Source organism: Cyanistes caeruleus, chromosome 2 (assembly GCF_971803275.1).
Source record: "Cyanistes caeruleus chromosome 2, bCyaCae1.hap1.1, whole genome shotgun sequence".
NCBI lineage: Eukaryota > Metazoa > Chordata > Aves > Passeriformes > Paridae > Cyanistes > Cyanistes caeruleus.
The window spans coordinates 3,800,734-3,826,642 of record NC_141702.1 but is presented as its reverse complement, the minus strand read 5'-3'; the positions used below and the strand labels follow the sequence as shown (position 1 = coordinate 3,826,642).

At 51.8% G+C, this 25,909-nt stretch overlaps 4 protein-coding genes and 1 long non-coding RNA gene across 15 annotated transcripts; 4 read left to right on the top strand and 1 right to left on the bottom strand.

Annotated features, from left to right (window-relative positions):
* Positions 1-15: 15 nt before the first annotated feature.
* Positions 16-24,172, top strand: LOC111942669 (uncharacterized). 7 transcript variants are annotated; one of them, XR_002863558.2, is made up of 4 exons: positions 4,496-4,769; positions 5,441-5,606; positions 5,739-5,826; positions 6,600-6,687. XR_002863558.2 is itself a non-coding variant. In XM_023945778.2 (3 exons), exons 1-3 carry the CDS (start codon positions 22,270-22,272, stop codon positions 24,170-24,172), a joined length of 633 nt encoding a protein of 210 aa, XP_023801546.2. The 7 variants fall into 7 exon arrangements, 1 of the variants encoding a protein (XP_023801546.2); XR_002863557.2 differs by having other exon boundaries at positions 6,594-6,685; XR_015282646.1 differs by lacking the exon at positions 6,600-6,687 and having other exon boundaries at positions 4,492-4,726; positions 5,739-5,821.
* On the top strand, positions 9,484-10,673 carry LOC147654564 (ostricacin-2-like). Its single transcript, XM_086875472.1, has 3 exons — positions 9,484-9,748; positions 10,086-10,173; positions 10,543-10,673. Exons 2-3 carry the CDS (start codon positions 10,116-10,118, stop codon positions 10,671-10,673), a joined length of 189 nt encoding a protein of 62 aa, XP_086731598.1. The 5' UTR covers positions 9,484-9,748; positions 10,086-10,115.
* Positions 13,468-15,382, top strand: LOC111927382 (ostricacin-2-like). 3 transcript variants are annotated; one of them, XM_086875178.1, is made up of 4 exons: positions 13,468-13,674; positions 14,070-14,157; positions 14,527-14,653; positions 15,139-15,382. In XM_086875178.1, the coding sequence occupies exons 2-4, from the start codon at positions 14,100-14,102 to the stop codon at positions 15,149-15,151; spliced, it is 198 nt and encodes a 65-aa protein (XP_086731304.1). In that variant the 5' UTR covers positions 13,468-13,674; positions 14,070-14,099; the 3' UTR covers positions 15,152-15,382. The 3 variants fall into 3 exon arrangements, with proteins under 3 accessions (XP_086731304.1, XP_086731303.1, XP_086731306.1); XM_086875177.1 differs by having other exon boundaries at positions 13,468-13,732; XM_086875180.1 differs by lacking the exon at positions 15,139-15,382 and having other exon boundaries at positions 13,468-13,732; positions 14,527-14,657.
* LOC111942670 (ostricacin-2-like) lies at positions 16,555-19,353 on the top strand. 3 transcript variants are annotated; one of them, XM_086875469.1, is made up of 4 exons: positions 16,555-16,738; positions 18,053-18,140; positions 18,510-18,636; positions 19,123-19,353. In XM_086875469.1, exons 1-4 carry the CDS (start codon positions 16,706-16,708, stop codon positions 19,133-19,135), a joined length of 261 nt encoding a protein of 86 aa, XP_086731595.1. In that variant the 5' UTR covers positions 16,555-16,705; the 3' UTR covers positions 19,136-19,353. The 3 variants fall into 3 exon arrangements, with proteins under 3 accessions (XP_086731595.1, XP_086731596.1, XP_023801547.2); XM_086875470.1 differs by lacking the exon at positions 19,123-19,353 and having other exon boundaries at positions 18,510-18,640; XM_023945779.2 differs by lacking the exon at positions 16,555-16,738 and having other exon boundaries at positions 18,059-18,140.
* On the bottom strand, positions 17,863-25,909 carry LOC147654563 (uncharacterized). Its single transcript, XR_015282650.1, has 2 exons — positions 25,786-25,909; positions 17,863-23,765 (listed from the first exon to the last, which is right to left on the bottom strand). It is a non-coding gene; the product is annotated as an uncharacterized LOC147654563 (long non-coding RNA).

Below are 25,909 nucleotides of genomic sequence, written 5' to 3'. Positions count from 1 at the left end.
TCCTGCTCTTCCCCCTGATCCTCCTGTTGGCCCAGGGTGCTGCAGGTGAGAGGGAAGAGGGGAAATAGGAGAAAGTGTGAGCACCCAGCAGTGGGAATTCAAAATCCCAGGAAATTTTTAAATGACCCTGCTTGTGGGGGTGATAAGAAGGTAATGGGGTATTGAGGTCAAAGCTGTTTTTTGAAGTGAATTTCCAACTCAACACTGATTTGGGGTGGAGAGACCCCATGGGAAAACAGCCTGGCCTGTTCTGTAGGTCAGGAAGGGGTTTGGTTTCAGACTCCAAGCCTACACCCAGCTATTCCTTATTTAGGAGTCTCTTGCCCTGCACAGGGATGGCAGAGAGCCCCAGAGGTGTTTGGATGATGCTGCTTCATGGGACATGAAGGTGTCCCTTTCTCATCCAGTGGTTCATCCAGTGAGTGTCCCAAAACCATCATCAAGGGGTGATCCTTGCAAGGGCTGGAAAAGGACTTTCCATCAGAGGTCACACAAATCATGGCACAGCCAAGACAAGGATGTGGGTTGTGAAGAATCCCCTGCCTGCCAGCAGGAACACAAGCACACCCTGCTTTGCCAGATGATTGCTGTGATTATTCTGTGTGTCTTTCCCTGTAGAAACAGGCAGTGCAATTCAATGCAGAGAGAGAAGAGGAATCTGTTCTTTTGTAAGATGTCGCCCCCCTCTAAGAACTATTGGAAAATGTACAGCACTAGCTGTGTGCTGCAGAAGGTAAGATCTAGATTTCCTGACTGAGGAGTTTCTTCCTTTTTCCTCAGAAGGATCTGTTACAAATTCCTTTCTTGACAACTCTTGATAAATAATCTCCTGCATTTATGCTTTAAGAGAGATGCCAAAAAAGGAAGGGAGAAATCCTCCAATCAGGGGTTTGGAGCTACCCTGAGTGGTGCTGAAGGAGACACAGGACAGCCAAGGCCTCCCCACTCAACAACACCACTAAAGAGGGAAACTTTCACAGCCCTCGAGCAGCACTCAGGACATGATCCAGGTCTTGCTGCACCTGCACAGAGCTGGAGCCAGGGCTGCCAGCACTGAGATAGCCCAGGTCCAACCTGTCTGCACCAAGGACTGCACCTCACCTGCCCTGAGCCTGAGTCTGCTGCACCACACCCTGGGCACTGCAGGGCTGGGGGAGAGAGGGACGGGGGAAGTTACACCACATGATGTGCTTGTTTCTTTTCTTCCTACAGATTTTAGGGTGAAAACCCTGAAATTTCTAAGAACATCCCATTTGCTTCTGGCTGCTGGACCCATCTCCTGATGTCCCCTCCCGTCCCTGCCTGTGCCGTGCCCAGCTGGGGTGACAGCAGCAGTGGCAGCTGCTCCTGCTGGGTGCTGCTGGGCTGGAGCCCTGTGGTGCCAGCCCCGCTGTCTTTGGGGCAGGGGCTGCTTTTCCCAGCTTGAATAAAGACGAGCACTTTGGCATTGCAGGCCTGGGCCGTGTGTGCGTGTCCTGCTGCTGGAGGGCTGCTGTGCCTGCTGCCTCTGGTAGTGTGTGGTAGTTTGGCATTTAGAGAAAGAAGTGGGAAATACCCATGGAAGTGATTTCTCTGAGAGAGGCTGCTGGGAATTTCTTCTCTGCTTGAGATCAAGCCAGCAGCTGGCCAGTTCTGAGAACTGACAGCATTTTGTAGAGAATACACTGAAGAATAAGTTCACCTTTGTGAATACCACCGTTTAAAAACTCAAGCCAGGGAACTTCTCTCTCTTTCTTTCCAGCCTTGAGAGGTAGCAGAACTCTGGTGGACTGGCCCCACTCCCCCATGGCCTGTGTGGCATGAGGGATGGAGACTGTGGGGTGGCATAAGCCTCTTCCCAGGGTTGCTGAGCCCTCCTGGGGAGCCTGCCGAGCCCTTTCCAGTGGCGCTGCCAGGCCAGGCTGCTCCCCAGCTCAGCTGAAATTCTGCTGCAGCTGAGTTTTACCAGAAGCTGCCAGGCAGGGGTGGGGAAACCATCAGCCCCTGGCCATCTCCACCTGGCTGCTGAGATGCTGGCTGCCCTCCCACAGCACAGCCACCGAAAATCATTTGTCCTAAACAGCCCCAGCCTGTACAGAAGGCTCCAGGCCAAGAACTGTCCGGGCTGAGAGAGGCACCAACACGGCTTGAAATCCAACACCGTGACCGCCTGCGTGGCTTGGGCAAGGTTTAACCTTTTTCACTACACCTGATGAGACCTGCAGACTTTAATCCCCTCACCAGAGAGAGAAAAGTCAGAGCGATCGACATGTAGAGAGACAACATGAAACACCAAGGTCAGTAAAAGGAGTCAAGCCACAGATGGAAGGAGAATGAGGAGATGCTCTAATTGGCTGAAATATTCTTTTGGTAGGGCCATGGAGATGGACAATAATGTTCTGAAAAATGCCTTTAATTCATGAAAGAGTATTGGGGGGATGACATACTCAAGCTATAGATCTGAGCAGAGGTATCCATTGATGAAGCTAAGCAGATGTTGGAGTAGCTGTGATCCCATGAGACGCTTGAACAGAAAAATGAGAGCTGATGAAGACCCTTTGCCCCCAGGGAGAGAAGAAGAAAACCTCTGTTCCCAGAGATGATCACAGAGACAGATGGAGAGAACTTTTGCCTTTGAATAACTCATCCTAAAAAAAATACCCCTTGAGTTTGTGGCTCATGAACACACCTCTAAGTGGTGTGAAAATGTGAGGAAAGCGTGATGGCAGAGTGTGTACCTGGGCAGCTGCCAGTCGTAGAAATGAAAAGCCACCAGAGAACTGTTTCTTGTGGTGAACTCTCCATGGAATGACAAGAGAAAACTCCTCTCCCTACAAAGACTGATGAAAAGACCATTGTATAGTTGGTATTGCTTTAGCATCCCAGGCTTTGTCTCTACGGTGTCAGATGGGAAAGGAAAAAGTTGGGTGAGGGGAGAAATGTTCCTGGAGGTTTTACTGTAGTTTCTTATTCTTGTAGTTTTGTTAATAAAGTTTATTTATTCCTTTTAAGCCTGCTTTCCCTTCTCCTAATCCATATCTCACAGTGAGAAATTAATAACTACTCTGGTGATTTTAGCTAATGCTAAAACCCACCACATTATTTGGTTCATTGGGCGGAAAACGCAAATTGGCAAATCTAAACTACTACAGGGTTGGCACTGGCCTGGTGGCAGCAGAAGGGCCTGGGGATGGTGCTGGGGCTGAGCAGTGGCTGTGTCCCTGGGGATGCTCCTGCCTGGCCCTGGTTTGGGGACGCTGAGCCTGGCAGTGCCTGCTGGGCCAGGCTGGCTGGGGTGCCTGTGCTGGAGCTGTCCTGCAGATGCTCCCTCTGGGGAATTGGGACCCCTCTGCTGCTCCTGCCAGTCCCAGTTGTCCCTTGTCCCTGACAGCCACGGCCTCATGTGCATGGCCGTGCTGGGGGCAGTGTCCCTTAGTGGGCATGGCCATGGTGACCCACAGGAGCTGTCCCTGCTCCTTCTCCTTGTCCTGTTCCAGCCCCACAGTCCTCCCTGCTGTGGCTGTGCTGCTCCACAGCCCATCCCACCACACAGGAGGAGGAGGAAGCTGTTCAAATCTTAGGCTGACATGTGAAAAGGTGCCATATTGCTGTGGAAATGACCCAATTTGTTTGCCCAGGGGAGTGACAATGCTCTGTTCCATGAAAGGCAGGGGCTTTTCTCTCAAACCAAGCAAAGCAAACCTCAGGCTCTAGCATTTGAATAGTTTGCTATATGTGTGCATCCATGTACTTGTGTGTACAAGAGTAACTGACTGCTTCAGGGACAGCTTTCCCTCCCAAGAATCATAGAGTCATAGAATTATTGGTGTTGGAGAGGCCCTTTAAGGTCATTGAGTGCAACCATTCGTCCAGCACTGCCAAGGCCACCACTAAACCAAGTCACCCAGTGCCACATGCACATGGCTTTTAAATACCTCCAGGGGTGGTAATTCCACCACTGCCCTGGGCAGCCTGTCCCAAAGCTTATTATGGATTCTGCAAAGAAACTGTTCTTAATACCCAATTAATTTTTCCCTGGAACTGCTTATGTCCATTTCCTTTGTTCCTGTCAATTTTTACCTGTGAGAAGAGACAGACACTAAAAAATTTTCTGTTGCCATTGCTTTCTAGAACTGCAGAGTTTGTTGAGGGATGTTAATATCAACTCTTCCTGCTATGGCCTTTACTTCCCCTGTGCTAACCCTGAAATTTTATTTTTCCACTCTTCTTTACAAACTGTGCAGACAAACCTGTTGAGGTAAAATGAGAGGTGAAACTTTCCCCTCAGCGTACAAAGCTGAACACTTTTACAATATTCAGTTAGATGTTCCACATCCCACTCTGCATATTTATAATGTCAATAAAATGAGAGAATGCAAAGAAGTAAACCATTTCCTCATTTCTAATCTTCCCAACATAAACCCAGCTCCCTTGTCCATCCCTTCCCTATCCATCCCAGCCCGTTGCTGCTGTGCCATGGGTGTCACAAGAGGTGTTGCATGGGGACAACGGTGACATTGATTGCAACAGCCCCACGAGGCACCTCAGCCCCTGCCCCTGCAGCAGGGAGGGAGCAGGGCCAGCCCCAGCTCCCCCACACACACGGGGCACTCCTGGGTTGGCCCAGGCCACTTGTGCCAGCAGCAACAGGGGCCTGTCCCACCCACCAGCACTGCTATAAATCCAGCCTGTTTGGGGCAAAGCAGCATTCCCTGGCCCCAAGGGCATCTGGACACAGCCATTCCTGGTGGGTTTGCTGCTGCCTCAACACCCAGACCTTCTCCAGGCAGGTGAGTGTGGAAGCCTTTTTCTGCAATCCTGCCCATTGAAGGTCTCAGCTGAAAGCTCAGGACAGGAGAGTCTCCTAAAGCACAAACTGCTGGATGTGTCCAGGTGGAAAATTTGGCTATCAGAGATGTCTGGGAAAGAGAATAAAGGTCTTAATAGTAGTCTAAGAGTCCAGAACATGTGAAAAGTGAAATTTTGTTTTCCTAACTGCAGGAGGGACTTGATTGGTGCCTCTGCTGCACGAGAGAGATGAGATCATTGTTGGGAGAATGGGCACTTTCCTTAGCAAAAAAAAGAGGCACTTTTCCCAAGCCAGTGCGGAGATTTCCCATCATTTCAGGTTTTCAATAAATGCAAAGGTTGTTTTCATTTCCCATTTCTGGACACCAAGACACGTCCCTGCCCTCTGGCTGCTCCCTGGGTCAGTGCTGGGGAATGTCCTCCCTGGGAATCCTGGGAATACTCTGGGGTTGGGAATGGGCACTGCCAAGCTTAACAGGGAAGACTTTTGTGATCCCTGGGAAGCAGAGAGGACTGGTCAGGGTGTTTGGGGTGTGTGTTTGATACATGAAGCCCAAAGAAGGAAAAGCCCTCTAGTTCCATACCTTTCAATGGCCATTTATCTCTGCATTTCCCAAATTTCACTGGCCATTTCTTTTGGTTTCACCAACAGCAGTGGGTCCCAGATCTGCAGTCTGTGCTCTGGGAAAAGGTTTCAGAAGACCTGTGAGGAAGGCAATTGAATCAGTGCAGGTTATTGATTTCCCAGAGACTGAGACAGTGGAATACTGCCAAGGTTTGAATGCCGGCACAGACATAAGAGTTGTTTTTAGAGAAAGGTAAAGGGAAGATGATCAGATGTGGTTGGATGCAGCCCCTCTGCCCTCACTGAGCCACAGAGCCCTGCAACACTGGCTCCTGCCCTGCCTGGGCTCCTGCATGTCCCCAGTTCCTTGGTGTCCCTTCTGCAGCTCTGTGAAGACCCAGGAGAGGCAGCAGCCATGAAGATCCTGTTCCTGCTCTTCCCCCTGATCCTCCTGTTGGTCCAGGGTGCTGCAGGTGAGAGGGAAGAGGGGAAATGGGAGAAAGTGTGAGCACCCAGCAGTGGGAATTCAAAGTCCCAGGAAATGACCGTGTTTGTGGGAATGATGAGAAGGTAACAGGAGATTGAGGTCAAAGATTTCTCAAGTGAGTTTCCAGCTAGGCAACAATTTGTGGCGGAGGGAGAATCCTGTTCTGGTCTTCTGTGCGTTGAGAAGGGGTTTAGTTTCAGGCTCTAAGCCTGCACCTATTTGGGACTCTCTGGATGTTCTCTTGCCCTGCACAGGGATGGCAGAGAGCCCTGGGGGTGTTTGGGTAGAGGCATTTCCTGGGGCACAGAGGTGACATTTGTTATGCAGTGGTTCATCCACTGAGTGTCCCAAAACGTCATTGCCCCAGGGGATGATCCCTGCATGGCATGGACAAGGACTTTCCATCAGAGGTCACACAAATCATGGCAGAGCCAGGACAGGGGTGTGGGATGTGAGGAGTCCCTGCCTGCCAGCTGTGCTGGTCCAGGCAGAAGTGGGAATGCAGCTGGGAGCCAGCACAGCTCTTCCTCAAACACACGCTGGTTTTTCCACTCTCTGCTCTGGTGTGCCCCCAGTTTAGGGGCACAGGGACCATCCAGGTGAGAAGCACTGCATTTGGAGACGGGGCTGTGTGAGGTTTGGAACTGAGCCCGTCTCTTGGCCTGAAATGCATGGGGAGCATCAACCTGTCCATAACAACACTGCTCTCCCGAATTATTGTTTTAATTGTTCCAAGTGTGAATTTCCCCATAGAAATAGGAAGTGAACTTGAATGCAAACGCCAAAGAGGATACTGTTATTTTGGGAGATGTGTCCTCCCAGCAAGGCAAATTGGAAGATGCACAGGACAAACCGTCTGCTGCAGAGGGTAAGCTCTGTAATCCTGGTTGGGGAAAAGGCTTCCTTCTTTTCCCTCAGAAAGATCTGTTACAAATTAATTTATTGCCAACACCTGCAAATACTCCTCTGCAATTATGCTTTGTGAAAGATGTCAAAAAAGGGAAGGAGAAGTCCTTGAGAGTTTTTGAGCTTCCCTCAGTGGGCTTGCAGCAGCCCAAGGACAGCCAGGGTCTCCCCACTCAACAAAGCCACCAGAGTGAAACATTCCCTGTCCTTGGGCAGCACTCAGGACATGATCCAGGTCTTGCTGCACCTGCACAGAGCTGGAGCCAGGGCTGCCAGCACTGAGATAGCCCAGGTCCAACCTGTCTGCACCAAGGACTGCACCTCACCTGCCCTGAGCCTGAGTCTGCTACACCACACCCTGGGCATTGCAGGGCAGGGGAAGAGAAGGATGGGGAAAGTTACACCACATGATGTGCTTGTTTCCTTTCTTCCTACAGAATCTGGGGTTGAAACTCTGAAATTCCCAAGCAGGACTTGCCCCTCGCTTCTGGCTGCTGGACCCATCTCCTGATGTCCCCTCGTGTCCCTGCCTGTGCCGTGCCCAGCTGGGGTGACAGCAGCAGTGGCAGCTGCTCCTGCTGGGTGCTGCTGGGCTGGAGCCCTGTGGTGCCAGCCCCGCTGTCTTTGGGGCAGGGGCTGCTTTTCCCAGCTTGAATAAAGACGAGCACTTTGGCATTGCAGGCCTGGGCCGTGTGTGCGTGTCCTGCTGCTGGAGGGCTGCTGTGCCTGCTGCCTCTGGGGGTGGCACTGGCCTGGTGGCAGCAGAAGGGCCTGGGGATGGTGCTGGGGCTGAGCAGAGGCTGTGTCCCTGGGGATGCTCCAGCCTGGCCCTGGTTTGGGGACGCTGAGCCTGGCAGTGCCTGCTGGGCCAGGCTGGCTGGGGTGCCTGTGCTGGAGCTGTCCTGCAGATTCTCCCTCTGGGGAGCAGGAACATTGTCCTGGTGTTCATAGGCCCAGATATCATTCTTTTAACAGGACATTACGCCCATGCCAGAAAGAGCTGTGGACATATTGGCAAAGCCTCATCCCTAAAATAGCCAGAGCTTTGTTGCAAGGTTCCAGCTCCAGTCCAAGCTGCAAAACCTGCAACGGAAGCCATTCCTTAAGGGGATGTGTTGTGGGCAATGTCATGGAGGATGGCATAGACATCCAGAGATCTCACATGTGACTCGTAACATTGATAGGGATAAAAGAAATACCTGAACCAAAAGTTTTTCCTTGTCTTCTTTCATCTGCTTTGTGTCTATATGGAATACTCAGTATCACAGCACAGCTTCACTGTAGCATCACTTAAATCCTTCCTTTTTCCATACATTCAATTCATTAATATCTTTCCTGCTGCTCCTTGCAGCATCAGGAGAGGGAGAGCACAGAGGCCAGGCTGGAGTCCCCAGTAGCCCAAGAATTCCTTTTCCTGTTGTTCCCCTTGCACCAGAGAAAAGGAGGCTTCAGTTTCCTCTTCTGACACCTCTGAGAAGGATTCCCAACCCAGAGCCTTGTGTCATCCTCCCTTGTGTAATGACCTTGTGGTGCTGTTGTTTGTTGGGCACATCCAGGGACACAGGGACACATCCAGGGACACAGACCCTGCTCACTGGAAACCAGCACCCACCTGCTGCTCTGGTACAGAGGGGAACCTTTTCTGAGTCCCTTCAAGAAACCCCCCCAGTAAAACCCACCATCAGTAATGTTGGCAGGTGGTGCCTCTGCTTCTGCTGAGCATGCAGAATCCATCTGCCACATTTTTATGATTGCCACCTTGTCACTGTGACTTCACATCTCTGGGTTGGGCATGAGAAAAGGCCAAGAAGTTCCACTTGCAAATCCCCAGCACCTCCACCCTTGTAGTTTTGGGGGGACCAGATTGCTCTGCCAAACACCTGGAGAGGAAGTGCCAAATTGGACACAGACCCTCCTGCCCAGCAAGGACTGTCACTTCTCCCAGTGGCATGACTTGATGGCTGGCTTCAAACACACTGCATTCACAAGTGATGGCTGCATCCAGCTTGTATTGCTTCACCTTGGTTGGTATTAGGAGGAGACTCGGTTTTGTTGGATCACCTGGTTTATAGAACGTCATCTATCCTGGTGTTGCTCTCATTTTAGATGAAGAGTCACTAGAGAGAACCCTGCTTAACACTCTGACATGTCAGGTGCAAAGAGCTCTTGTCTAATAAGATGTTCCTGAAGTGTCCAAAGGTGTTTTTCATATTGTGTGAGTTTTTGCATATCCCATGCCAATTGGTTCTTACAATCAGAGGAGAAGAGACATAGGAAAAAGATGGGAGAAGAGGGAAAGGTTTCAGACAGACAGGGGACAATGTTTGCTGGCATATTGGGAAGAGATTTTTTTTTACTGTGAGAGTGATGAGGCTCTGGTGCAGGTTTCCCAGAGAAGCTGTGGCTGCTGCATCCCTGAGAGTGTCCAAGGCCAGGTTGGACAGGGCCTGGAGCAACCTGGGATAGTGGAAGGTGTCCCTGCTCATGGCAAGGTGAGGAATGAGATGAACTTCTACATCACTTCAAACCCTCATGATTGCAGAGGGGATCCTGTAAGCCTATGCAAGAAGGATTCTGCTCCCCTAGGACTGCTCTGGTGCCTGTGCCCACACCCTCAGTTCCTGTGCCCATCCCAAGGATTTCCCAGCTGGCCCCACAGCCCGTTGCTGCTGTGCCGTGGGTGTCACAAGAGGTGTTGCATGGGGACAACGGTGACATTGATTGCAACAGCCCCACGAGGCACCTCAGCCCCTGCCCCTGCAGCAGGGAGGGAGCAGGGCCAGCCCCAGCACCCCCACACACACGGGGCACTCCTGGGTTGGCCCAGGCCACTTGTGCCAGCAGCAACTGGGGCCTGTCCCACCCACCAGCACTGCTATAAATCCAGCCTGTTTGGGGCAGAGGGAGATTCCCTGAACTGGACTCTTCACACAAGCAATTCCTGGTGGGTTTATTACATACCATTTCTGCTTTGGTGTGCTCTGAGCCAACACCTTCATCAGGTGGGTCACTGGGGAGTCACTTCTGGGCCACCAAGATGCTTCCCTGCCCTCTTGTTTCTTCCTGGGTCAGTGCTGCACAGGGATGGGGGAGTGGGATTGATGGGAATCCTGGGAATAATCACAATTAGGAATAGACACAGTCCCAAGTGAGCTGGGAAGACTTTACTGACTTCAGGAAAGCACAGGTGATAGTGCAGGATATTTGAGGATCCAGCTTTGGGCTGGCTGGGGGGATGAAGTGCATTGGATAAGATTTCATTTAGCTTGGCCTCTCCAGGCACAGAGATTTCCCTGAATCCTTGACCCTGCTTTGGTTCTTGGTGTGTCCCCTCTGCAGCCCCAAGAAGACCCAGGACAGGCATCAGCCATGCGGATCCTCTACCTGCTCTTCCCCTTCTTCCTTCTGTTGGTCCACGGTGCTGCAGGTGAGAGGGACAGAGGGGAGATGGCTGAGGTGTGAATCCCTGTCACTGGGGTATTCCAGCTCCTGGTAAGCGACCACAATTCTCAGGTATTGATAACATTTCAGAGGCACTTGCTGTGAGGAAGATCTGGGCAGCTGAGGATGCAGCACAGCAACTCCTGTAGCTCATGTTACTCTTTCCCTCTGCCTTTCTCCACATGCACATCTTGCTGTAGAAGAAAAGACCTCTGACTGAAGAGTTTAAGATGTTGGGTTTGGTGCTCAGTTCCCACACAGGACTGGGACTCAGAGCCAGCACTGGTTCCTCTGGAACCAGATACATATTTAACAGTTATGCCACACTCACTTTGAGTCTTTCCTCCTTCTGCAGGATCCTCCTTGGGACCAACAAATAAGGAAGAATGTGAGAAAGCAGGGGGGTACTGTGGATTTCTGAATTGTAAATTCCCCTTTGTCATCAATGGACGATGTTCCAGGTTCTTCTATTGCTGCAAAAAGTAAGTTTTGGAATGACAAAAGCTGCTGTCTTGGCAGAAGCTGTTTAAAGACCCCTGAATAGTAAAAGGCTCAGCACCCTTCAGGCTCCAAGGCAGAGCTGAGGGGAGGGAAGAGAAGGTGCTTGGAGCTGCCCTGAGTGGGGCTGCATCAGCCCCAGGTCAGCCAAGGCCTCCCCAGTCTCCTCCAGCCCCCAGGACCTCATTCAGACTTTGCAGAGGACTCAACCACTCACCAGAGAGTGAAGCCTCCTCTGTCCCTGGGCAGCACTCAGGACATGATCCAGGTCTTGCTGCACCAGCACAGAGCTGGAGCCAGGGCTGCCAGCACTGAGATAGCCCAGGTCCAACCTGTCTGCACCAAGGACTGCACCTCACCTGCCCTGAGCCTGAGGCTGCTGCACCACACCCTGGGCATTGCAGGGCAGGGGGAGAGAGGGACAGGAAACGTTACACCACATGATGTGCTTGTTTGTTTTTTCATATAGTTCGTGGGGTTGAGACCCTGAAATTCTTGAGAAGAACATCCCATTCGCTTCTGGCTCCTGAAAATCCCCTGCTGATGTCCCCTCTCGTCCCTGCCTGTACCATGGCCAGCTGGGGTGACAGCAGCAGTGGCAGCTGCTCCTGCTGGCTGCTGCTGGGCTGGAGCCCTGTGGTGCCAGCCCCGCTGTCTTTGGGGCAGGGGCTGCTTTTCCCAGCTTGAATAAAGACGAGCACTTTGGCATTGCAGGCCTGGGCCGTGTGTGCGTGTCCTGCTGCTGGAGGGCTGCTGTGCCTGCTGCCTCTGGGGGTGGCACTGGCCTGGTGGCAGCACAAGGGCCTGGGGATGGTGCTGGGGCTGAGCAGAGGCTGTGTCCCTGGGGATGCTCCAGCCTGGCCCTGGTTTGGGGACGCTGAGCCTGGCAGTGCCTGCTGGGCCAGGCTGGCTGGGGTGCCTGTGCTGGAGCTGTCCTGCAGATTCTCCCTCTGGGGAGCAGGAACATTGTCCTGGTGTTCATAGGCCCAGATATCATTCTTTTAACAGGACATTACGCCCATGCCAGAAGAAGATGGGCTAGGAGCTGTGGACACAGTGGCAAAGCCTCATCCCTAAAATAGCCAGAGCTTTGTTGCAAGGTTCCAGCTCCAGTCCAAGCTGCAAAACCTGCAACGGAAGCCATTCCTTAAGGGGATGTGTTGTGGGCAATGTCATGGAGGATGGCATAGACATCCAGAGATCTCACATGTGACTCGTAACATTGATAGGGATAAAAGAAATACCTGAACCAAAAGTTTTTCCTTGTCTTCTTTCATCTGCTTTGTGTCTATATGGAATACTCAGTATCACAGCACAGCTTCACTGTAGCATCACTTAAATCCTTCCTTTTTCCATACATTCAATTCATTAATATCTTTCCTGCTGCTCCTTGCAGCATCAGGAGAGGGAGAGCACAGAGGCCAGGCTGGAGTCCCCAGTAGCCCAAGAATTCCTTTTCCTGTTGTTCCCCTTGCACCAGAGAAAAGGAGGCTTCAGTTTCCTCTTCTGACACCTCTGAGAAGGATTCCCAACCCAGAGCCTTGTGTCATCCTCCCTTGTGTAATGACCTTGTGGTGCTGTTGTTTGTTGGGCACATCCAGGGACACAGGGACACATCCAGGGACACAGACCCTGCTCACTGGAAACCAGCACCCACCTGCTGCTCTGGTACAGAGGGGAACCTTTTCTGAGTCCCTTCAAGAAACCCCCCCAGTAAAACCCACCATCAGTAATGTTGGCAGGTGGTGCCTCTGCTTCTGCTGAGCATGCAGAATCCATCTGCCACATTTTTATGATTGCCACCTTGTCACTGTGACTTCACATCTCTGGGTTGGGCATGAGAAAAGGCCAAGAAGTTCCACTTGCAAATCCCCAGCACCTCCACCCTTGTAGTTTTGGGGGGACCAGATTGCTCTGCCAAACACCTGGAGAGGAAGTGCCAAATTGGACACAGACCCTCCTGCCCAGCAAGGACTGTCACTTCTCCCAGTGGCATGACTTGATGGCTGGCTTCAAACACACTGCATTCACAAGTGATGGCTGCATCCAGCTTGTATTGCTTCACCTTGGTTGGTATTAGGAGGAGACTCGGTTTTGTTGGATCACCTGGTTTATAGAACGTCATCTATCCTGGTGTTGCTCTCATTTTAGATGAAGAGTCACTAGAGAGAACCCTGCTTAACACTCTGACATGTCAGGTGCAAAGAGCTCTTGTCTAATAAGATGTTCCTGAAGTGTCCAAAGGTGTTTTTCATATTGTGTGAGTTTTTGCATATCCCATGCCAATTGGTTCTTACAATCAGAGGAGAAGAGACATAGGAAAAAGATGGGAGAAGAGGGAAAGGTTTCAGACAGACAGGGGACAATGTTTGCTGGCATATTGGGAAGAGATTTTTTTTTACTGTGAGAGTGATGAGGCTCTGGTGCAGGTTTCCCAGAGAAGCTGTGGCTGCTGCATCCCTGAGAGTGTCCAAGGCCAGGTTGGACAGGGCCTGGAGCAACCTGGGATAGTGGAAGGTGTCCCTGCTCATGGCAAGGTGAGGAATGAGATGAACTTCTACATCACTTCAAACCCTCATGATTGCAGAGGGGATCCTGTAAGCCTATGCAAGAAGGATTCTGCTCCCCTAGGACTGCTCTGGTGCCTGTGCCCACACCCTCAGTTCCTGTGCCCATCCCAAGGATTTCCCAGCTGGCCCCACAGCCCGTTGCTGCTGTGCCGTGGGTGTCACAAGAGGTGTTGCATGGGGACAACGGTGACATTGATTGCAACAGCCCCACGAGGCACCTCAGCCCCTGCCCCTGCAGCAGGGAGGGAGCAGGGCCAGCCCCAGCACCCCCACACACACGGGGCACTCCTGGGTTGGCCCAGGCCACTTGTGCCAGCAGCAACTGGGGCCTGTCCCACCCACCAGCACTGCTATAAATCCAGCCTGTTTGGGGCAGAGGGAGATTCCCTGAACTGGACTCTTCACACAAGCAATTCCTGGTGGGTTTATTACATACCATTTCTGCTTTGGTGTGCTCTGAGCCAACACCTTCATCAGGTGGGTCACTGGGGAGTCACTTCTGGGCCACCAAGATGCTTCCCTGCCCTCTTGTTTCTTCCTGGGTCAGTGCTGCACAGGGATGGGGGAGTGGGATTGATGGGAATCCTGGGAATAATCACAATTAGGAATAGACACAGTCCCAAGTGAGCTGGGAAGACTTTACTGACTTCAGGAAAGCACAGGTGATAGTGCAGGATATTTGAGGATCCAGCTTTGGGCTGGCTGGGGGGATGAAGTGCATTGGATAAGATTTCATTTAGCTTGGCCTCTCCAGGCACAGAGATTTCCCTGAATCCTTGACCCTGCTTTGGTTCTTGGTGTGTCCCCTCTGCAGCCCCAAGAAGACCCAGGACAGGCATCAGCCATGCGGATCCTCTACCTGCTCTTCCCCTTCTTCCTTCTGTTGGTCCACGGTGCTGCAGGTGAGAGGGACAGAGGGGAGATGGCTGAGGTGTGAATCCCTGTCACTGGGGTATTCCAGCTCCTGGTAAGCGACCACAATTCTCAGGTATTGATAACATTTCAGAGGCACTTGCTGTGAGGAAGATCTGGGCAGCTGAGGATGCAGCACAGCAACTCCTGTAGCTCATGTTACTCTTTCCCTCTGCCTTTCTCCACATGCACATCTTGCTGTAGAAGAAAAGACCTCTGACTGAAGAGTTTAAGATGTTGGGTTTGGTGCTCAGTTCCCACACAGGACTGGGACTCAGAGCCAGCACTGGTTCCTCTGGAACCAGATACATATTTAACAGTTATGCCACACTCACTTTGAGTCTTTCCTCCTTCTGCAGGATCCTCCTTGGGACCAACAAATAAGGAAGAATGTGAGAAAGCAGGGGGGTACTGTGGATTTCTGAATTGTAAATTCCCCTTTGTCATCAATGGACGATGTTCCAGGTTCTTCTATTGCTGCAAAAAGTAAGTTTTGGAATGACAAAAGCTGCTGTCTTGGCAGAAGCTGTTTAAAGACCCCTGAATAGTAAAAGGCTCAGCACCCTTCAGGCTCCAAGGCAGAGCTGAGGGGAGGGAAGAGAAGGTGCTTGGAGCTGCCCTGAGTGGGGCTGCATCAGCCCCAGGTCAGCCAAGGCCTCCCCAGTCTCCTCCAGCCCCCAGGACCTCATTCAGACTTTGCAGAGGACTCAACCACTCACCAGAGAGTGAAGCCTCCTCTGTCCCTGGGCAGCACTCAGGACATGATCCAGGTCTTGCTGCACCAGCACAGAGCTGGAGCCAGGGCTGCCAGCACTGAGATAGCCCAGGTCCAACCTGTCTGCACCAAGGACTGCACCTCACCTGCCCTGAGCCTGAGGCTGCTGCACCACACCCTGGGCATTGCAGGGCAGGGGGAGAGAGGGACAGGAAACGTTACACCACATGATGTGCTTGTTTGTTTTTTCATATAGTTCGTGGGGTTGAGACCCTGAAATTCTTGAGAAGAACATCCCATTCGCTTCTGGCTCCTGAAAATCCCCTGCTGATGTCCCCTCTCGTCCCTGCCTGTACCATGGCCAGCTGGGGTGACAGCAGCAGTGGCAGCTGCTCCTGCTGGCTGCTGCTGGGCTGGAGCCCTGTGGTGCCAGCCCCGCTGTCTTTGGGGCAGGGGCTGCTTTTCCCAGCTTGAATAAAGACGAGCACTTTGGCATTGCAGGCCTGGGCCGTGTGTGCGTGTCCTGCTGCTGGAGGGCTGCTGTGCCTGCTGCCTCTGGGGGTGGCACTGGCCTGGTGGCAGCACAAGGGCCTGGGGATGGTGCTGGGGCTGAGCAGAGGCTGTGTCCCTGGGGATGCTCCAGCCTGGCCCTGGTTTGGGGACGCTGAGCCTGGCAGTGCCTGCTGGGCCAGGCTGGCTGGGGTGCCTGTGCTGGAGCTGTCCTGCAGATTCTCCCTCTGGGGAGCAGGAACATTGTCCTGGTGTTCATAGGCCCAGATATCATTCTTTTAACAGGACATTACGCCCATGCCAGAAGAAGATGGGCTAGGAGCTGTGGACACAGTGGCAAAGCCTCATCCCTAAAATAGCCAGAGCTTTGTTGCAAGGTTCCAGCTCCAGTCCAAGCTGCAAAACCTGCAACGGAAGCCATTCCTTAAGGGGATGTGTTGTGGGCAATGTCATGGAGGATGGCATAGACATCCAGAGATCTCACATGTGACTCGTAACATTGATAGGGATAAAAGAAATACCTGAACCAAAAGTTTTTCCTTGTCTTCTTTCATCTGCTTTGTGTCTATATGGAATACTCAGTATCACAGCACAGCTTCACTGTAGCATCACTTAAATCCTTCCTTTTTCCGTACATTCAATTCATTAATATCTTTCCTGCTGCTCCTTGCAGCATCAGGAGAGGGAGAGCACAGAGGCCAGGCTGGAGTCCCCAGTAGCCCAAGAATTCCTTTTCCTGTTGTTCCCCTTGCACCAGAGAAAAGGAGGCTTCAGTTTCCTCTTCTGACACCTCTGAGAAGGATTCCCAACACAGAGCCTTGTGTCATCCCCCCTTGTGTAATGACCTTGTGGTGCTGTGGTTTGTTGGGCACATCCAGGGACACAGGGACACATCCAGGGACACAGACCCTGCTCACTGGAAACCAGCACCCACCTGCTGCTCTGGTACAGAGGGGAACCTTTTCTGAGTCCCTTCAAGAAACCCCCCCAGTAAAACCCACCATCAGTAATGTGGGCAGGTGGTGCCTCTGCTTCTGCTGAGCATGCAGAATCCATCTGCCACATTTTTATGATTGCCACCTTGTCACTGAGACTTCACATCTCTGGGTTGGGCATGAGAAAAGGCCAAGAAGTTCCACTTGCAAATCCTCAGCACCTCCACCCTTGTAGTTTTGGGGGGACCAGATTGCTCTGCCAAACACCTGGAGAGGAAGTGCCAAATTGGACACAGACCCTCCTGCCCAGCAAGGACTGTCACTTCTCCCAGTGGCATGGCTTGATGGTTGGCATCAAACACACTGCATTCACAAGTGATGGCTGCATCCAGCTTGTATTGCTTCACCTTGGTTGGTATTAGGAGGAGACTCGGTTTTGTTGGATCACCTGGTTTATAGAACGTCATCTATCCTGGTGTTGCTCTCATTTTAGATGAAGAGTCGCTAGAGAGAACCCTGCTTAACACTCTGACATGTCAGGTGCAAAGAGCTCTTGTCTAATAAGATGTTCCTGAAGTGTCCAAAGGTGTTTTCCATATTGTGTGAGTTTTTGCATATCCCATGCCAATTGGTTACTCAATCAGAGGAGAAGAGACATAGGAAAAAGATGGGAGAAGAGGGAAAGGTTTCAGACAGACAGGGGACAATGTTTGCTGGCATATTGGGAAGAGATTTTTTTTTCCTGTGAGGGTGATGAGGCCCTGCTGCAGGTTTCCCAGAGAAGCTGTGGCTGCTGCATCCCTGAAAGTGTCCAAGGCCAGGTTGGACAGGGCCTGGAGCAACCTGGGATAGTGGAAGGTGTCCCTGCCCATGGCAAGGTGAGGAATGAGATGAACTTCTACATCACTTCAAACCCTCATGATTGCAGAGGGGATCCTGTAAGCCTATGCAAGAAGGATTCTGCTCCCCTAGGACTGCTCTGGTGCCTGTGCCCACACCCCCAGTTCCTGTGCCCATCCCAAGGATTTCCCAGCTGGCCCCACAGCCCGTTGCTGCTGTGCCGTGGGTGTCACAAGAGGTGTTGCATGGGGACAACGGTGACATTGATTGCAACAGCCCCACGAGGCACCTCAGCCCCTGTCCCTGCAGCAGGGAGGGAGCAGGGCCAGCCCCAGCAGCCCCACACACACGGGGCACTCCTGGGTTGGCCCAGGCCACTTGTGCCAGAAGCAATTGGGGCCTGTCCCACCCACCAGCACTGCTATAAATCCAGCCTGTTTGGGGCAGAGGGAGATTCCCTGAACTGGACTCTTCACACAAGCATTTCCTGGTGGGTTTATTACATACCATTTCTGCTTTGGTGTGCTCTGAGCCAACACCTTCATCAGGTGCGTCACTGGGGAGTCACTTCTGGGCCACCAAGACGCTTCCCTGCCCTCTTGTTTCTTCCTGGGTCAGTGCTGCACAGGGATGGGGGAGTGGGATTGATGGGAATCCTGGGAATAATCACAATTAGGAATAGACACAGTCCCAAGTGAGCTGGGAAGACTTTACTGACTTCAGGAAAGCACAGGTGATAGTGCAGGGTGTTTGAGGATCCAGCTTTGTGCTGGCTGGGGGGATGAAGTGCATTGGATAAGATTTCATTTAGCTTGGCCTCTCCAGGCACAAAGATTCCCCTAAATCCTTGACCCTGCTTTGGTTCTTGGTGTGTCCCCTCTGCAGCCCCAAGAAGACCCAGGACAGGCATCAGCCATGCGGATCCTCTACCTGCTCTTCCCCTTCTTCCTCCTGTTGGTCCACGGTGCTGCAGGTGAGAGGGACAGAGGGGAGATGGCTGAGGTGTGAACCCCTGTCACTGGGGTATTCCAGCTCCTGGTAAGCGACCACAATTCTCAGGTATTGATAACATTTCAGAGGCACTTGCTGTGAGGAGGATCTGGGCAGCTGAGGATGCAGCACAGCAACTCCTGTAGCTCATGTTACTCTTTCCCTCTGCCTTTCTCCACATGCACATTTTGCTGTGGAAGAAAAGACCTCTGACTGAAGAGTTTAAGATGTTGGGTTTGGTGCTCAGTTCCCACACAGGACTGGGACTCAGAGCCAGCACTGGTTCCTCTGGAACCAGATACATTTTTAACAGTTATGCCACACTCACTTTGAGTCTTTCCTCCTTCTGCAGGATCCTCCTTGGGACCAAAAAATGAGAAGCAATGTAAGCGAGAAAAGGGATTCTGCTCACTTCTAAATTGCTCTTTCCCCTATGGCATTGCGGGAAAATGTTCCAGATTTTACTTTTGCTGCAAAAAGTAAGTTTTGGAATGACAAAAGTTGCTGTCTTGGCAGAAGCTGTTTAAAGGCTCCTGAGTAGCAAAAGGCTCAGCACCCTTCAGGCTCCAAGGCAGAGCTGAGGGGAGGGAAGAGAAGGTGCTTGGAGCTGCCCTGAGTGGGGCTGCAGCAGCCCCAGGTCAGCCAGGGCCTCCCCAATCTCCTCCAGACCCCAGGACCTCATTCAGACTTTGAAGAGGACTCAACCACTCACCAAAGAGTGAAGCCTCCTCTGTCCCTGGGCAGCACTCAGGACATGATCCAGGTCCTGCTGCACCTGCACAGAGCTGGAGCCAGGGCTGCCAGCACTGAGATAGCCCAGGTCCAACCTGTCTGCACCAAGGACTGCACCTCACCTGCCCTGAGCCTGAGTCTGCTGCACCACACCCTGGGCATTGCAGGGCAGGGGGAGAGAGGGACAGGGAACGTTACACCACGGGATGTGCTTGTCTGCTTTCTTTCTACAGAATCTGGGGTTAAAACCCTGAAATTCCTGAGAAGAACATCCCATTCACTGCTGGCTTCCTGATGTCCCCTCGTGTCCCTGCCTGTGCCGTGCCCAGCTGGGGTGACAGCAGCAGTGGCAGCTGCTCCTGCTGGGTGCTGCTGGGCTGGAGCCCTGTGGTGCCAGCCCCGCTGTCTTTGGGGCAGGGGCTGCTTTTCCCAGCTTGAATAAAGACGAGCACTTTGGCATTGCAGGCCTGGGCCGTGTGTGCGTGTCCTGCTGCTGGAGGGCTGCTGTGCCTGCTGCCTCTGGGGGTGGCACTGGCCTGGTGGCAGCACAAGGGCCTGGGGATGGTGCTGGGGCTGAGCAGTGGCTGTGTCCCTGGGGATGCTCCTGCCTGGCCCTGGTTTGGGGACGCTGAGCCTGGCAGTGCCTGCTGGGCCAGGCTGGCTGGGGTGCCTGTGCTGGAGCTGCCCTGCAAATGCTCCCACTGGGGAATTGGGATCCCTCTGCTGCTCCTGCCAGTCCCAGATGTCCCTTGTCCCTGACAGCCACCGCCTCATGTGCATGGCCGTGCTGGGGGCAGTGTCCCTTAGTGGGCATGGCCATGGTGACCCACAGGAGCTGTCCCTGCTCCTTCTCCTTGTCCTGTTCCAGTCTCACAGCCGTCCCTGCTGTGGCTGTGCTGCTCCACAGCCCATCCCACAGCTATGAGCAGGAGGAGGAGACAGTGCAGCAGCTGGGCTGACATGTGAACTGATTCTAATGGACCATGGCCTGGAAATGTCCAAATTTTTTTTTCCCCTGTAAAAAACAGGTTGTCTTCTCCTTTGTAGTGGTCTAGGTTCTCTGATTTGAGTTTCTTGGCTAATGTCCTAAATAATGTGGTGGGTTTTGTTTTGGCTAAAATTACTTGTGCCCTTACTCATCTTTCGCTGTGAGTTATGGATTATGAGGAGGGAAAAACAGGCTTAAAACTTAAAGTTATGAAGAAAACCTTATTAACAGAACTAAAAGAATAAGAAGCATTAGAATAAAACTTTTAGGACATTTTTCCTCCCCTTGTCTTACTTTTTCTTTTTCCACTGACAACATAGACACAAAACTTGGGATTTTAAATTTGTAACTCCTTCTACAATAGTTTTTTATTAATTCTTGTAGGGAAAGGAGGTTTTTTTTGCTATGCTATAGATACATTTTTACAAGAAACAGTTCTCTCATAGCCTTTCACTTCTAAGAATAGCAACTGCCCAGGAAACGATTTGTAATAGTGAAGTTTTGCCATTTCCACAGCCTTCTTACATCTGTGTTTATGGGCCATGTTAACTTACAGGGTATTATTTTAAGGATGAGCTGTTCAAAAGCAAAGGTTCTCTTTATCTCTCTCTGCGATTATCTTTATCTCTGGGAACAGAGGTCTTCTTCTCTCCCTGGGGGCAAAGGGTCTTTATTACTTTTTTCTTTTTCTCTATTTAAGCTTCTTGTGGGATTACAGTCTCTTCAGTATTTATTTTGTTTCATCATGGATACCTCCGCTCACATTCGCACTTTGAACACTCCATCCTCCCTACTTTCTCATTAATTAAAGGGGATATTTTAGTGTATTATAGTTTATTTTTATGGCCTTACCAAAAGAACTTGTAGCTTCAATACTAGGGCATCTCCTCATTCTTTTTTCATGTGAAATTTGACTCTTTTTTTACTGTCCTTGATGTCTTCATGTTTTTTTATGCGTCATTACTCTGTCTTTTTCTCTCTTCAGAGAGGATCAAGGTCTGCAGGTGTAACTTCTGCAATGAAAGGGTTAATATCTGGCCCTGGCCTGCAGTGGGCAGTGGGCAGTGGGCAGTGGGCAGTGGGCAGTGGGCAGTGGCCGCAGCAGTCGGTGATGGATTTCAGGCTGCACTGGGCCTCTCCCTCTGCCCGGTAGCCGCTGGCAGGGGTGGCCTGGCCCGGCCCGGGGCCGCTCCTGGGGCCTGGCAGACCCCAGCTCAGCACGGGCCGATGGTGGGGGAACAGGGCTTGGTGTCAGTGAGATGTCAGCAGCTGTGAACTGGCCCAGCTTTGGCCGGGGTCCTGTGGCCTCCTGTCCCCTGCCCGGCCGCCGCTGGGGCCCGGCCCGGCCCTGCCAGGCCGCACAGGCCTCGGTGGATCAGGGCTGGCACCACCGTGGAGCACAGTTACCTTTCGAGGCCAGAAGCTAGACACAGATCTCTCGGGCTTGCCTGTCTTTAAAATGTGGAGTTCACAGAAGTGGACCCAGCTTCTAAATGGTTTAATAGGATGTCAGTTCTCAGAGCTAGCTAGTTTTTGTTTTTTTCCAGGCACAGAAGAAGCTCTTAGAAGCTTCTCTCAGGAAAATTGTTTCCACTGGTGGTTTTTTCCCTCCTTACTAAACATCAATCAATGCAAAACTAGCACATCCTCTCTGCCCACCTCAGGCAGTCTGGAGGGACAATGCTCTACTCCATCAAAGGCAGGGGACTCTTCCCTGTGTGCAAAGACAACGTCAGGCATTTGATTCCCTGTGTGGTTCAATACCTGTGTGTGTCCATGTATTTGTGTATAATGGTGCAACAGGGGCCCCTGCCTGTTTCACTGAAGGTTTCCTCTTTAAAGAACCAGAGAATCACAGAATCAATAATGTTGGGAAAGACCTCTAAGACCATCAAGTCCAACCATTCCCCCAGCACTGCCAAGCCCAACGCTAATCCATGTCCCCAAGTGTCACATCTACATGGCTTTTAAATCCCTCCAGGGATGGTGACTCCATCACTGTCCTGGGCAGCCTGTGCCAGTGCCTGAGTGCCTTTTCAGTGAGGATGTTGATTCCAATTTCCAGTCTAACCCTTCCTAGGTACAATCAAGGCCCTTTCCTCAGGTCCTGTCAGTTCTTACCAGGGAGAAGAGACAAACCCCAAAAAAGCTTCCCATACCATTGCTTTCCAAATCTGGAGAGTTTGGTGGGCAGTGTTCAGATCACCCCTGCCTTCTGTGTCCATTCCTTACCCTCTGCAAACCCTGAAATTTTATTTTATCCATCTTCTGTATAAACTCCTCAGAGAAGACTTCTGAGATGAAATGAGAGGTTAATCTTCCCTCTCACCATACAAAGCTGAACACGTGCAGTCTTCAACATCCCTCTCTGAGTATTTATAGCATAAATAAAATGAGAGGATGCAAAGAAGTAAACCATTTCCTCATTTCTAATCTTCCCAACATAAACCCAGCTTCCTTGTCCATCCCATCCCTCCCCTATCCATCCCAGCCTGTTGCCGCTGTGCCATGGGTGTCACAAGAGGTGTTGCATGGGGACAACGGTGACATTGATTGCAACAGCCCCACGAGGCACCTCAGCCCCTGCCCCTGCAGCAGGGAGGGAGCAGGGCCAGCCCCAGCACCCCCACACACACATGGGGCACTCCTGGGTTGGCCCAGGCCACTTGTGCCAGCAGCAACTGGGGCCTATCCCACCCACCAGCACTGCTATAAATCCAGCCTGTTTGGGGCAAAGCAGCATTCCCTGGCCCCAAGGGCATCTGGACACAGCCATTCCTGGTGGGTTTGCTGGCGCCTCAACACCCTGACCTTCTTCAGGCAGGTGAGTGTGGGGTCTCTTTCCAGAATCCTGCCCACTCTATGTCTCAGCTCAAAGACCAGGATGGCAGAGTCTCCTAAAGGAGAAACTGCTGGAAGTATCCAGGTGGAAAGTTTGGCCATCAGAGATTTTTTGGGAAAGAGAATAAAAGCTTTCATGTGAGTCTAAGAGACCAGAACATGTGGAAGCTGAAACTGAGGTTTCCCAAGTGCAGGATAGTCTGGTACAGAGCCTTGATGCTGCAGGAGAGACCCAGAAGCTTCTTTGTTGTGGCAATGGGCAGTTTCATTGGGAAAGTAAGCAGACTCTTTTCCCACCACAGTACAGAGATTTTTCATCATTTCAGGCTTTCAGAAATTCCACACATGGATTTCTGTTCCCATTTCTGGGCACCAAGACATGTCCCTGCCCGCTGGCTGCTCCCTGGGTCAGTGCTGGGGAATGTCCTTGCTGGGAATCCTGGGAATGCTCTGGGGTTGGGAATGGGCACTGCCAAGCTGAGCGGGGAGGACTTTTGTGATCCCAGGGAAGCAGAGAGGATTGGTCAGGGTGTTTGGGGTGTGTGTTTAATTCATGAAGCCTGAGGGAGTAAAAGCAGTCTAGTTCTGTAACTCTCAATGACAATCTTTTTCTCTGCTTTTCCCAAATTTCACTTCCCAGTGCTTTGGTTGAATTGGTAACTCTTGGCCTTAGGTTTGCAGTCTGCTTTTAGGGGAAGGTCTATAAGAAGGAAAACCATAATAGACCAGAGAAAATAATTTAAAAGCATATTTAAATTGCTTTCACATAATTGTTTCCAAAAGTGTGAGGCACCCTAAAATGCTCCCAAGGTTGGCAGGGTGACACAACCCACAGCGTTTTTTTTAGAGAAAGGTAGAGGAAATATCATCAGCTGTGTTTGGAAGCAGCCCATCTGCAGTCTGGTGAACCACAGAGCCCAGGCTCCTGCCTTACCTGGGGTACTTCTTTGGTGTCCCCTCTGCAGCCCTGTGAAGACCCAGGAGAGGCAGCAGCCATGAAGATCCTGTTCCTGCTCTTCCCCCTGATCCTCCTGCTGGTCCAGGGTGCTGCAGGTGAGAGGGAAGAGGGGAAATGGGGAAATGGGGGAAAGTGTGAGCCTCTACTAGTGGGAATTCAAAATCCCTGGAAGTGACCATGTTTGTGGGAATGATGTAACAGGAGATTGAGGTCAGAGGTGTTTCTCAAGCGAGTTTCCCACTGGACACCATTTTGGGATGGAGAGATCCAAGGGAAATAGACAGGGATGTGGGATGTGAAGAGTCCCTGCCTGACTGCAAGCACACCCTGCTCTACCAGATTATTTCTGTAACAGTTGTGTGTGCTTTTGCCCATGGAAACAGGGAGTTCAGCTCGATGCAGGCGCCGAGGAGGATTCTGCAGCTTTGATGGTTGCAGCTCCCAAACAAAACCTATCGGAAGATGTTCAGCAGTCAGTGTGTGCTGCAAGAGGTAAGGACCTTAAAGAGTTTCCTCCTTTTTCCCCAAAAATATTTGATACAAATTTCTTTCAAACTTAGAATTAGTGGAAGTAGCCTAAAAGAGAAGGTACAAATCCTTGAGGGGTTTGGAGCTGCCTTGAGTGGTGCTGAAGGAGACACAGGACAGCCAAGGCCTCCCCACTCAACAAAGCCACTAAAGAGGGAAACCTTCACAGCCCTCGGACAGCACAGAGGACATGATCCAGGTCTTGCTGCACCTGCACAGAGCTGGAGCCAGGGCTGCCAGCACTGAGATAGCCCAGGTCCAACCTGTCTGCACCAAGGACTGCACCTCACCTGCCCTGAGCCTGAGTCTGCTGCACCACACCCTGGGCATTGCAGGGCTGGGGAAGAGAGGGACAGGGAAAGTTACACCACGTGATGTGCTTTTTTGCTTTCTTCTTACAGTCGTTGGGTTTGAAACTCTGAAATTCCCAAGCAGGACATCCCCTCACTTCTGGCTGCTGGACCCATCTCCTGATGTCCCCTCGTGTGCCTGCCTGTGCCGTGCCCAGCTGGGGTGACAGCAGCAGTGGCAGCTGCTCCTGCTGGGTGCTGCTGGGCTGGAGCCCTGTGGTGCCAGCCCCGCTGTCTTTGGGGCAGGGGCTGCTTTTCCCAGCTTGAATAAAGACGAGCACTTTGGCATTGCAGGCCTGGGCCGTGTGTGCGTGTCCTGCTGCTGGAGGGCTGCTGTGCCTGCTGCCTCTGGGGTTGGCACTGGCCTGGTGGCAGCAGAAGGGCCTGGGGATGGTGCTGGGGCTGAGCAGTGGCTGTGTCCCTGGGGATGCTCCTGCCTGGCCCTGGTTTGGGGACGCTGAGCCTGGCAGTGCCTGCTGGGCCAGGCTGGCTGGGGTGCCTGTGCTGGAGCTGCCCTGCAGATTCTCCCTCTGGGGAGCAGGAACTTTGTCCTGGTGTTCATAGGCCCAGATATCATTCTTTTAACAGGACACTATGCCTGTGCCAGAAAGAGAGGGCTAGGAGCTGTGGACACAGTGGCAAAGCCTCATCCCTAAAATAGCCAGAGCTTTGTTACAAGTTCCCAGTGCCAATCCCAGCTGCAAAACCTGCAGCAGGATCCATTCCTTAAAGGGATGGCAGGAGGAAACTTTAGGGAGCTTTGCACAGCCACCAGGAGAACTCACATGTGACTCATGAAGTTGACAGGGATAAAAGAAATACCTGAAAGAAACTGTTTCCTGTGCTTTCATCTGCATTGTGTCTATATGGAATACTCAGTATCACAGCACAGCTTCACTGTAGCATCACTTAAATCCTTCATTTTTCCATACATTCAATTCATTAATATCTTTCCTGCTGCTCCTTGCAGCATCAGGAGAGGGAGAGCACAGAGGCCAGGCTGGAGTCCCCAGTAGCCCAAGAATTCCTTTTCCTGTTGTTCCCCTTGCACCAGAGAAAAGGAGGCTTCAGTTTCCTCTTCTGACACCTCTGAGAAGGATTCCCAACACAGAGCCTTGTGTCATCCCCCCTTGTGTAATGACCTTGTGGTGCTGTGGTTTGTTGGGCACATCCAGGGACACAGGGACACACCCAGGGACACAGACCCTGCTCACTGGAAACCAGCACCCACCTGCTGCTCTGGCACAGAGGGGAACCTTTTCTGAGTCCCTTCAAGAAACCCTCCCAGTAAAACCCACCATCAGTAATGTGGGCAGGTGGTGCCTCTGCTTCTGCTGAGCATGCAGAATCCATCT